General features: G+C 45.7%; 1 protein-coding gene across 1 annotated transcript in view; it reads left to right on the forward strand.

Annotated features, from left to right (window-relative positions):
- The first annotated feature begins 1,037 nt into the window (after positions 1–1,037).
- Stk17b (serine/threonine kinase 17b) overlaps positions 1,038–12,276 on the forward strand; it is a 28,453-nt gene continuing 17,214 nt past the window's right edge. The window contains exons 1-2 of the mRNA XM_050159323.1: positions 1,038–1,191; positions 10,011–10,175. Of these exons, the coding sequence (XP_050015280.1) occupies positions 10,054–10,175 (122 nt within the window). The 5' untranslated portion in view covers positions 1,038–1,191; positions 10,011–10,053. The remainder of the gene's footprint in view (positions 1,192–10,010; positions 10,176–12,276) is intronic.

Raw genomic sequence — 12,276 nt, forward strand, 5'->3', positions numbered from 1 at the left:
GGGGGGGTCTGAGAAAAGCTTGGTTAAATGTGACCAAGGAGAATAGCTCCCCTTAAAAATGTTGCTAAGATCTTTTATTTATTTATTTTTTGGTTTTTCGAGACAGGGTTTCTCTGTGGCTTTGGAGCCTGTCCTGGAACTAGCTCTGTAGACCAGGCTGGTCTCGAACTCACAGATCTTTTATAAACATGAGGATCTCACTTCCAATATCTTTCCCCAATAGTTTTTCACATCTACTGAAAAAAAGATACTCTTCCACCAATTTTAGATTCTATGTGTATATACAAATAAGCAATCTAGAATCTTATACATATGTAAATCTATAGCCCATAACTTTCAATTTTTTCAATGTCTTCAAGATCCTGGGGGCTGGGGCTGGAACTCAGTGATGAAGCCCTTGCTTAGCATGTGAAAGGCCCCGAGTTTTCTCTGGACTCGTAACACTGCTGAAAAAAAAATAAAAAAGTTAGCAATGCATGTCAGGCAGACGCAGGTTTTCATACTTTCTCTTAGCTCAGTAAACTAGCAATTAGTTCGTCTTCGGCCTCTGCTACAGTGCCTCGAGCCAGTGTCTCAGGACACCCAGCTGCAGAGACCAGAATCGGGAAATCCCTGGGTCGAGTTTATGGTTCCGTGAACTTGTACCGAACCGACAGCAAACAGAAATCTCTATTTGTAGGGTAGGTTCAGGTGGTAAGGAAGAGGAAGACTTAAAGAACAGGACTTTGGTCGTCACAGAGGCAGACAGACCTCCGACTTCGGTCCTCTCTGGCGTCTCGGGACTCACACCTCCCGGGGCCACAGGAGGTGGAAAAGGTCGCGCCCGCCCCCGCCCACCCCCTCTGCAGTCCCAGACTGCCAGCAGCCGAGCCTGCAGGCGCCAGGCGCCCCGCCCAGACCCCGCCCACTCCCCCCGCCCAGGCCCCGCCCCTCAGCACGCGCGGCCGGCCGGCGCCCCGCCCCGCCCTCCCACGTGACGACCCCACCCTCCGCGCGCGCTCCGATTGGCTCTTGGGCGCGAGCGGGCGGAGTCTGCCCAAGTCCAGCGGCCCCAGACGCGGCTGCACTTTTCAAACCTCAACCGTGAGAAGCGCCGGTCGGCGTCCGTGCGTGCGGCGCTCGTCGCCGGGAGTCGCCTCCCAGGGACCCGGCCGCCGGCGAGCAGCCGCCGTGAGCGGGGAAGAGAGCGAGGTGAGCCTGGGTAGCCGCCGCCCCGTCGGGGGGCAGAGCCCGCGGCGGGCCGAACCGTCCGTCCGTCCGCCGGCGTCGGGGGTGCGGGGCGCGGGGGACACGGCGGGGGAGCCCGAGGGCCGGGGCGGCCGTCCGGGAGCGTGGGCCTTGCCCGATCGCCTCCACGAAGTGTGTGTGGACGCGGTGGTGGATCCCGGGCTCGCGTGCTGCGGCCCCGGGACGCTTTCCCGTCGGGGCGGCCGCGCTCGGCCCGCAGCCCCGGAGGAACTCGGCGGCCATCGCATGGGCCGCTGTCAGCCCAGGTGTGGGGGAGCCGCAGCTGTTTGCCCCGACGGTCCGGCTTTCCCCTGTGCTGGTGACCGAGCCTCAGACTGCGGTCTGGACCGGTCTCCCGGCCCGCCCGGCCCTACCGTGGGAAAAGGCGCTTCCGTCCGCTTCCCCCTTCGGGACGTGGAGGAGTGGAGACAAAGTGGCGAGGAACTCCCCAGCCGGCTTGCGGCCGGTCTCGGTGGCTTGCATGGGGGACTAGAGGCGCGCTGGCTTCAGCTTGCAAGTTGGGATGAAGGAATACATCCGAAAGTTTAGTGATTTCGGTCACCCTCAAGCGTCAGGTCCGTAGATGACATTCACCTAGTGTTGGGCTGACGTCATGTTGACATCCGTGGCACCGATAACGCCGAGCCTCGCCGGCAGGTTTGATAGCGTGTGGACTTTTTAAAAAAGTTTTTCCAAGTCTAGCAGAGACTCTGTGCCTTGGGCGGCAAGGTCTGCCGCGATACATAGGCGACTGGAGGCGTTTGAAACGTGGGATTTTGAACTCCAGGAGCAGAGTTTTATTACACAGAGATAATAAACTCACTTTCTCATTGGTACACCGTTGTACCGTCTTTAGGGTGAGATGCCCAGAAATGGTTTTGCACAGTTTCGTAAAAACTGAATCACACTGCTTTAAAATCGTGTATATTTCAAAAAAGTTGGTGACCAAGTTTTAGACCTGTGTTCTCTCCCAAACCCTTTTCTGATATTAATTGAATTTTCTGATTTTAACATTTCAAGTAATTGTTATTTTTTTGAGATACACATACATTTTAGATAATTTTCTAAAATGAAGGTTTTACTCTTAAAGTACATTTACCTTCATGACAGTATGTTTAAGTTAGAGAAACAACATTTCTGTAATCATTTGGAAATCTTTTTTGTGTGTGGACACATTGGGTGACGGTTTCTCTCGGATTAAGTAAAAAATTACAGTTCCAGGTCAGGGAGAAAGCTCTTCTGGAAAAGTGCCTGTCACCAACCCAAATATCCTGATCCCCTGGGACCTGCATGGTGGAAAGAGAGAATTTACTCTCACTGACCTCTCCACTTGCATGTAATAAAAAAGAAAAAGAGGAATTACAGTTTGATTAAGGTAGCAGTGGTATTTTAGTAGAGACCTCATTAATCAATGTGAATGACATCTATAGAAACTGCAGGCATTTAATAGCAGGCATTTTTTTTATTAATTTCATTTTTAAGTTTGTACTGACAGCCAAGCAGTGTTGGTGCTTGCCTTTACTCTCAGCATTCGGAAGGCAGAGGCAGGTGGATCTCTGTGAGTTTGAGGGCAGCCTGGTCTACAGAGTGAGCTCCAGGACAGCCAGGACTCTTACACACAGAAGCCCTGTCTGGAAAGAAAAAAACAAAAACAAACAAACAAACTCTGCCAACAGTGAACAGTTTACTGGTACTGAGCGAACAGGCACATTTGTTTCAACGCTTTGTTCTGTAGCAGTTTGAGAATTATAAAGCAGGATTTCTGTGTCAAAAGCTCTCAGTTTTAGAGACTCAGTTTAAAACTCAAATCAAGAAAATCAATTACAAATTTATGCATTTTATCCTTAACATATATATTATAATGCACACTCCCTTTGTCTAAAATGCTTACTTCCTGCACCTTGGCATTCGCTTAGCTGTTGAGCTATATAGCCCAGTTTGAAAGGAGTGTTGCTCTTTGAGACAGAGTCCCCCTGTGTAGTCCAGGCTGGCTTTGACCTCAAGAGAGCCACCTGCTGTTGCCTCCCAAGTGCTGACAGTAAAGACGTGCAGCCACCGTGGCTGCTCAGAGCTGATTGTTTCTGTGGGGTGGGTGCTGGGCATTGAATATGGCCTCGTGGACTCCACACACAGAGCTGTGCATGCAACCATACATATCTTACATTTTCTATACCAGACTACTAGAAAAAGACAGGTTTTCTTTTCTTGCTGGATTCAAAGCAGAGAAATGTTCTTTTCAATCAAGTCACAAGTGTCTACTTTTATGATGTTGCTGTGATAAAAGTTGCATTTTTGAGAACATCCTTCATTAAATTGCTTTCTTCTATTTGTTTTACCTGAGCATTTAATTCAGTTATTTTATGCATGTAAATGAGTCCTCTTATAAATATTTATACACAATATGTTTGGTTGATTTCCTTGCTCTTTCCAGCTAGTCCAGAAGAGGACGTATTAAGCACTGAGAAACTTGAATGGAGAGATGGCAGGTCTCTCTAATCCTTTAAGGCTAGATTCTGTTTTGCATTGTGATAGCTACTGAGCAAACAGTGTTGGCTGTGCTGTTAGCAAACGGTGTGGTAATTTATTGTACAACAGAAGCCCGGCTTTCCGCCTGATGAGTGAGTGACAAGCTCCTTGTAATTGTTGGCCCTCCATTATTTCCGGTTTTCAACATCTTCCATCCTACTTCACAATTGTAGGATCTATTCTTCTCTGAAGGTGGGGAGAGGTGGCCGCAGGCCTTAACTGCCTTGGCCTGGTGTCAGGCTGGGGTTCTTTGCCTGGACCGCAACCCTGGTGTAAACCATACCCCAGGGCTGGACTAGAGTCACTTGGCTTCCTATTGTGATCTTCAGGGGATTAAATTATCGAATTATGCTTGCTGTTGAGTACTTAAACACAAACAGCACAACCCTATCAGAACACACAGCACGTGGGAGCCGACATTTGCTTGCGGCAGGACTGTGTTCAAGTCCCTGGCCAACTGAAGCAGATCCCTCCTCAACATGGCAGGAAGTTGTGTTTTTATGGATGCTAGGTAAATACATCTTCAGTCTGTCTTTTCCTGGACGCAGCTCAGCCTTGTTGGTGCGCATGAAGGAGAAAGGAGTTGCTCCCCTGCCATAGCAGTTCACACTTCCTTCATGCAGATCTAGATTTGCCAGTCTTCAGGCAGCACAATGTGGGGCTCTCAGGGAGCGCTTAGCTAACCCAGATATTGACGTGCAAATGGGGGGCTCACCTGGGCAAAAATTAGTAAGTACAGACTAAATGGTTCTTCAGTTTTGCATTACAGTAGATGATAAAGATAATTGTCACATTTCTGGGTCTTGTGATGACCTCGTTTTGAACTGACAGTCTATAAGAGAAATCTTAGTTATTTAGTCAGCTGCTGAAATAATGAGAGACCGCTGGAAGCTTCAGGACTGCAATTCAAGATGATCTCAGCTCAGCCTACCCCTTAGATGTTCCCAGACATACATTTTGCTGTGCCTTACCTATAGACTTGTAGTCAAATGTTTTCAATCCTCACTAGGGACGCCGCGCTGAGGTGCATGAGCTCAAGTGAACGGTGGGTGTCCCCAGACACAAAGTGTCTGCTCTCTAACGGTCAGTCTTCAGGTGCTGTGTCCAGGGTCCTCTTGCCTGTGGGTTTTAGGCAAAGCTTCCTGGGGCAGAGCATGCATAAGAAGTAGCCCTTTAGGGAAAGGTAGGATGTATGTTTCAGGCAGAGAAGTAAAGCAAAGAAGTGGAGATCAAATAGGAAACTGAAGCGTGAGAGGACACGGAGCTAGGGCATATTGAGCTTCCGGGGTCTTTGACGTTACAGTTCCTGGGGCTAATAAAGGACTCATCGCAGGCCACTTATTTCTCAGTGCGTTCAGGATTGCACTCTGTGGTTTCTGCACTCACAAGCTCTTTGCATTGCTAGCTTTGAAAGAGTACTGCAGTAGTAAGTTCTAAGGGGAAGGTTGTTTATGTAATGCTCATCATGCTGGGTCTTCTCCATCCAGCTCAGCCCAGGCACAGACCGAATCTAACATTTCCTCTCTTCCTTCCTTCCTCGATTCCTATCTGAATTCCTATTGTAGTTATTGTAGTGGGAGTTAGTGAAAACACTGGAAAGAGTGTGTAACCCCATGCGTGTGTACCACGCGAGTACACAACTGACATCTCACTGTGTCTCCGTTGTGCCTCCTGGCGTTGTGTCTGTGATTGCTTACGAACACGAGTTCAAAGTCCCCTATGTCTTTATTGCTATAGTTTGATAAAATATTCAGTGATTTCAAATTGAGTAAGCTAAATTGGTAATTTGAATTTAGAATGTTACATTCTTGGTTAGAATTGGCTATAAAAGCTATGAATTGTAGAAGAGAAAATCTCTGGATTGTTTATTAGAAATGAGAACGTGATGATCATTTGAGGACAGACAAGGAGAGGCAGAGCTGACTGGCAGCCCTCATGTGTATTGTATCACAGGCAGCCACCGTTTGTGAAGACTTTGTTGACCAGAGATGACTTGTGCTCCCTGATAGGCTACGTTGGAGATAGGAGAAACAGGAAATACCTAGACTGACAGCTCTTAAGGAAATTAGGAGGAGGCAAACAAGAAGGCTTCAACAGCTTCCGGTGCAGGTGTATTAGCAATAGGCAGATGTGCCTATGGTCTGGTCTCTTGAAAAGTCTTGTCCTACGGCAGAACTTGTATCCCAGGAGATATAGAGCCACGATGAAATGAGTCAGAGCATTCAAACTCATTTGCATATTTAAATGTATTTGGAAAACTGCAATTGCCCAATTCTGTTTTTGGCTACATCTGTTGTCATATAAGTATCAGTGCTATACTCATCCTTTCTGGTGACCATCATATGAGTGTTAAAGAATTTGCTAGGGTATGAAGTTAATACACGCCAAAGACCAGTTAGGAAGGCCTTTAATTGGGCTGATGAATAAGATCTGCTTTAGACCAGTTAGAAAGTCCTTGAAGTGGGCTGATGAATAAGATCTGCTTTAGACCAGTTAGGAAAGTCCTTGAAGTGGGCTGATCAATAGGATCTGCTTTAGACTACCATTGTGCATTTCACTTCCTTTTATTAAAAAGAAACTACGTTCCCTTCTTCCTCATGTAACTAAACAGCAGGCTTGGCCTCACTTAATTCTCATTAGTATACTTGAATGTCACACTTTGGACTCTTGGTCTCAGTATCTGACTTTTCTTTTTTTTTTTTTTATTTTTGGTTTTTCGAGACAGGGTTTCTCTGTGGCTACGGATCCTGTCCTGGAACTAGCTCTGTAGACCAGGCTTGAACTCACAGAGATCCGCCTGCCTCTGCCTCCCTAGTGCTGGGATTAAAGGCGTGCGCCACCATCGCGCTGACTTTTCTCAATACCCACTCTGAAAATTTAATGCATGTATACAATGTATCCAATGTATCCGTGCCCGCCCCTCCCTCCATCTTCTCTTCGGGACTGCATCACATCTTCCTCTTAACTTTAGGGTCTTATTTATTCATTTAATCTCACTGAGGCCAGTATGTGCGTGGCTGCTAAATTAGCACATGGGGAATTTTCAGTGACCACACTTCTAGAGGAAAGGGGCTCCCTCTTCTAATAGGTCAGCAACTCCTGATAGAGCCTCAGCTAGGGGTGGGGCCACGGGAGCACCTCCCCATGCTAGAACTTTCACTGTGGTCTTGTGCAGGTAAGCACAGCAGCCAAGAGCTGAACCGTGCAGCCCACGTCTCGCCCAAAGGAGGGTATTTCACAGCACTCCCCGTCCTCCAGATCTAACGTTCTCCCCCAGATGTTCCCGACTCATTACATACAGTGAGAACTAAGTCTAGTCAAGAAATGCTTAGTGTTTTTCTGCATAACATTAAACAGTACACTGATTTGTATTTAGATTATAGCCTGAAGTCGTACATGGTCTCTGTATGAGAACTGACCTTTGTTTGGATAATAAACACCACCAACTATATGTAAAAGCAAAGAAAATGTTGAGACCTTGAAAAACCTGGCCAATAATGGTTACTGAACTGATTTATCATACGATCTATAAACTTTTATGTCTTTCATTTCGTACTTAATGAGGTAAAAAGTCATCTTTCAAAGTGCAACTTTGCTGAGTGTTAATATGTGGATTTTATAGTTTCAGATTTTTGCAGTGTTTTTAAAGTCAGAAATTATGCTTAATTGAACATAAACCTTTCATGCCATAAAAGGATCGTATTACCTCTTGAAAACTGAGAGTAGAAAATGATTATTCACAAAATGTTTATTGGTTTTAGTTTCTATGAGAGGCAAATATCCTAGAATCTAAAATTTATATTAAAAAAAACTCATAAATTTGTCTCTCTGATTACTTGCCATGTTTTTTTGTTGATGAAAGGTGCCGGGACTACAGCCCAGTTATGTCAGTGACTGAGCACTGGCCTTCTATTTGTGGAAATGGGAATAATGGAAGTGTAACCATAAGCATGGACTCGAAATAAAGGTGGCACCGGAAAGCCTTAGCCTAACTCCACGTAGAGACTGATACTTGCATTGATTTGTCGGAGAATAAAATGTGACCCGTGAACTGCAGCACTAGGAAAGTATGAAGTTCACGCCACCGGGTGTGATGGCACAGGCCTGTAATCCCAGCTGGAGAGAGAGAGAGAGAGAGAGAGAGAGAGAGAGAGAGAGAGAGAGAGAGAGAGAGAGAGGAGAGAGAGGATTATAACAGTTCAAGGTCTCCCTGGATTACACAGAGCTTTCTAGGCTAACCTGGACTGCATAGTGAGACCCTTAAAAACAAACAAACAAACAAACAAACAAACAACAACAAAACCCAAACCAGCGGCTTTCCTAGGTGGTCTTTTTCTGCCAGTGTTGTTGCTTGCCTTGCCCTCATGTGTTTTCTTATAGGAACACCAAAGTCTTAGTGCGTCAGTGCCTACCTTACTGGCCATTTTAACTTAGCGCCTCGAGCGCCCTTATCTGAAAAGGCAGTTTGAGTGTGAGTTACTGGGGGTTAATATTTCACTAACAAATACAGGGAAGGTGTAGTTTGCCCTAGAACGGGAGCCGTTAGGATCCCAAACTCATGTTGAATCCCCATTGCGAGGCTCCCTTTCCCTCCTAGACGAGGTTTTGTTGTGTAGACCTCTTACTCCGTGTGGTTCAGGTTGGCCTCAGACTCCCAGCTGTCCTATCTGCCTTGAACCTTCAGACTGTTTTAGCCTCCTGAGTGCTGGGTTCATAGGCGTGCGCACCACCGCACCCAGCCATTGTGAGGTGTTGAGAGGGTGAGGACTTGAGGCTGTGTTAGAGCCACTGGGAAGTGATTAGGGTTAGGTAGGGTCCTTAGGTTAGAACCCCATGGTGATGAAGCATCTAGGGGTTTTATGAAAGGAGGGGAAGAGACAAGTGCACACACTCCTTGTCTCTTGTGATGCTTTGTGATGTCTATGGACTCTCCAGCAAGAAGGCCACATCATTTGAGGCTCCTTGGCCTTCTACTTCCAGAACTGTAAGCCAAAACACACGCTCTTTGTTTAGTAATAGGGCAATTGCTGTATTGGCCCTCCAGTATAGCGACAAGAACCAGACTGACACAGTCGGGAACTTAAAACTGCACGGCCTCATGGCAGTAATGAAGAGTAAATGGAATTCAGACCCGAGCGTTTCAGCTCTGTGTGTTTTTCAGTGTACTGCGTTGATGCTCTTAGACTCCTAGAAATGTTCCTCCAACTACCTAGAGTTTTCCCATGGGACCAAAGGTTACAGAGAAACGGTTTGCAGATTTGAGAATTGAACAGGAAACTGTGTTCCAGTCACACTGCCTGTTTGCTGAAATACAGAAGAGGATAGTTTGCATTTGAATTAAAATGCAAAATTAATTTAAAAAAAAAAACAGTTCTGAAGCAGGAAGTGAGGCGGGGGATGTGGCAGTGGGAACGGTCTAGAGGTTTTAGAGGATGCTAGCCGACTGATTCCTGGCCTTTCCTTAGGCAGAGGCCACCGTAATTACACGAGTTCAGCTCATACAAACCAGCAGTTCAGTAGTGAGGCTTCATAAAGCTTTAATATTAGTTAATATGAAGCAGGAATTTCACACCAGACATGGCCACATAAAGTACACGAAGCTTCAGACAGTCTGAGCTCAGATGCGGATTTGAACTCTGGGTTGGTGATTATCTCTGGCCAGTCCCTGACCCAGCGAAATTAGTTTTCCTGCACGGCCCACTCAGCGTTGAGGCTCTGCCCTAGGAAGAACTCTTCAGGTCTAAGGGAGTTTCTAGATTTAGTTTTGAAAAGTAGCCAGTCCATGAACAAGTTCTATTTTTGTGTTTCACAGGACTGTAATATAGTTCACAAAATGTGAACTTGCCCCCAAGCTTGTTTGATCATATGAAGTTAAAACACAGTCTTTACATTGCTACGCTAAATTGCACAGGTGTGTGAAACCTGTCACTTTAAAGAAGGGTCGTTCACAAATCAAATAATGATCACCTCGTTCCATTTTAATCATCTGATTTTTACTGTTTTCATAGCAGTTTCATTTAGAAGTGAGGTCGGTAGCTTTGTTTCTGTGCCATAGAGGAGGAGATACCAGTTTAAGCTTGTAGCGTTTTCTCCGTGTGAATAGCATGGTTTCTGAAATGAGCCTATCTGCACTGTGGTCGCGTCTCAATACTATATTTGGACTTGTGCGCTGTGGTGCACATCCTGCCTGAGATAATGTCTCTCTTTCTTGGTGACATTTCAGTGACAACCTCTCTTCCTGTCTCCCCTTCTAACAGGTAAAAGTGTGTGCCCAGAGAAGCAGACCTGCCGTCATCTACCATGTCTCGGAGAAGATTCGATTGCCGCAGTGTCTCCGGCCTGCTGACCACCACTCCTCAAACGCCAATGAAGACGGAAAAATTTAATAATTTCTATACACTTATGTCGAAAGAACTCGGGAGGTAAGGAGACTTTGATATGAAAGCTGTCTAAATTCAAATGTTTTATTTCTGCTCTAAAGCTCACATGGACCACTATCGGTAATGAGAAAGGAAAGCCGCCACCTCTGCTCTCTTGGGGGACTAGAAAGTCCCATCTGTGGAGGAGTTCATATCCAAGGGCCCACCCAGCTTCAGAGCTCAGCTCTTCCTGCGTCTGTGAGTGGGAAGGGGCAGCTTCGGCTGCCAGGCCCCCATCTGGGCTCTGCCACTGGTGTCTGGGTGACTTCAGCTGTTAAACGTACCTCTAAGTGCCGGTCTCATCTTCTCAAGAAGAGATGCGGATCATACGTGGATGCTCACGTGTAACTCATTTAGAATTTTCAGGGTTAAGTCACCTAATGTTTGTGAAGTGCTTAGTGCGGTGTTATATGCTGTGGTTTTAATACATTTGTCTTCATTTCTGGTGTTTGTGTAAGAGAGAAATAGAAAGATGCTTCACACACACACACACACACACACACACACACACTTTCATAAACGAAGAATATTTGACTCCTGTCTGATATCACAATTTATATCACAGAGAGCTGGTGTCCTATAAATAGACGCTCTATGAATTCTGCCTTGGCTTAATCAGATACATCTTTCTCATGGCCAAGGGTGCCCTTTACACTTAGTACTGCAGCAGTTTTGATACGCTTGAGAATAGAAAAGCTGTGCCCAGTTATTTATCTGTCCTGTGTCTCTTTAGGTTTAAATTAAGTGTGGTGGTGAAGGGCAGACGACCGCGGTCATATATATATGTATGTATGTATGTATGTATGTATATGTATGTATGTGTGTATGTATGTATGTATGTATGTATGTGGAGGTCAGTGTTTTGTTTTACGCTACAGCGATCTAGAAAGTCTGTTTTTGTCAGTGGATAGACAGTAAACTAATATGTTTACTTTAGCCTAAAAATCTCTGTGTGGAACCTCAGATTTGCTGACCGTGAACTCCAATTCTTTGCTGGCGTCGTCAATGTTTAGTAGAAGCTAGCCCTGGCTTTCTACTTTTTCAGCTGTCGCACACAGCCCTGCTTTCATAACATAAAGATGAACCCCTCTCTCATCGCTATAGAATATTTTGCTTTCTGCTCTGCTAATCTCTATTTGACAGACACAGTTTTCTTTTTGTAGCTGCACGCAGTATATGTTGAGGTAGCAGTCTCTCAAACGTTTAAACAGAGCCGAACATCGCTGGTTCCCTTAAGTGCTTATCAGGTGATCCAATATCCAGATAGCCTTCCTTGGTGCAGTTTCCCTCTTCTGGACCTCATTCTGCTTCTGATTGTCTCTGTTGAAAAGAGAAGCCTGTATTCGACACAGCATTGTTAGTAGCTTCCTCTTGGGGTTGTAAGCAGACTAGTGAAGAAACCCAGCATGCCATTAGGTGCCTGTCTGCCTCCTGTACATTGCTCCTATCTCTCCTCCCTTTCCTCATCCCCTTTGTCCACTGCACATGTCCAGTCTGTGTCGTACAGAGTGATGTCTTTCCACCTGAGCTAGGAGCTCCTCGAGCTGCCTTGGCTCTGGATCAGAATTTGTGTGATAGTCTTAGTTGTGTGCTCTTTCTTTCTTAGTTGAGAAGATAGACTGAGTATGTTCAAGTTGCCTCTTATTGCCAAATGTCTGGAAATTGCTCTGAACAGATACTTAGACCATGACCCGTTTAATCTATACCAAAAGAAGCCTTCTCACCTATTTTTCTAGGTTACTGTTTGGATGAGTAACTTTATTAGGTTAACTTTGAAAAATAATAGGTATAGTAGCTCCTGAGGGTTCCTCCCTTTAGCTCTGTAGAGAACGCGAGTGGGCCCACTCTGAGCAATGTCTTACAGAGGCAGTGCCATAAGGAGCCACCATGAGTTGCAGTTAGTTTGCTTTTAAACATTTTAAAGCAAAAGCTCATGTTAGGAGCTGATTAAAACCGAGTCAGACTGCTAAAATGCCGGCATCAGATGTCGTCATGGAAGAGACCTAAATTGCGTTTTTGAATTGCTTTGGGCCAATGACTCCCATGGGAGATACAGATGCGTTTAATTTTTAACCTTGGCAATTAAAAATCATTATTTTTTAAT

This window comes from Alexandromys fortis, unplaced genomic scaffold, assembly GCF_014885135.2.
Source record: "Alexandromys fortis isolate MF-2015 unplaced genomic scaffold, M_Fortis_MF-2015_v1.1 scaffold_65, whole genome shotgun sequence".
NCBI classification, from domain to species: Eukaryota; Metazoa; Chordata; class Mammalia; order Rodentia; family Cricetidae; genus Alexandromys; species Alexandromys fortis.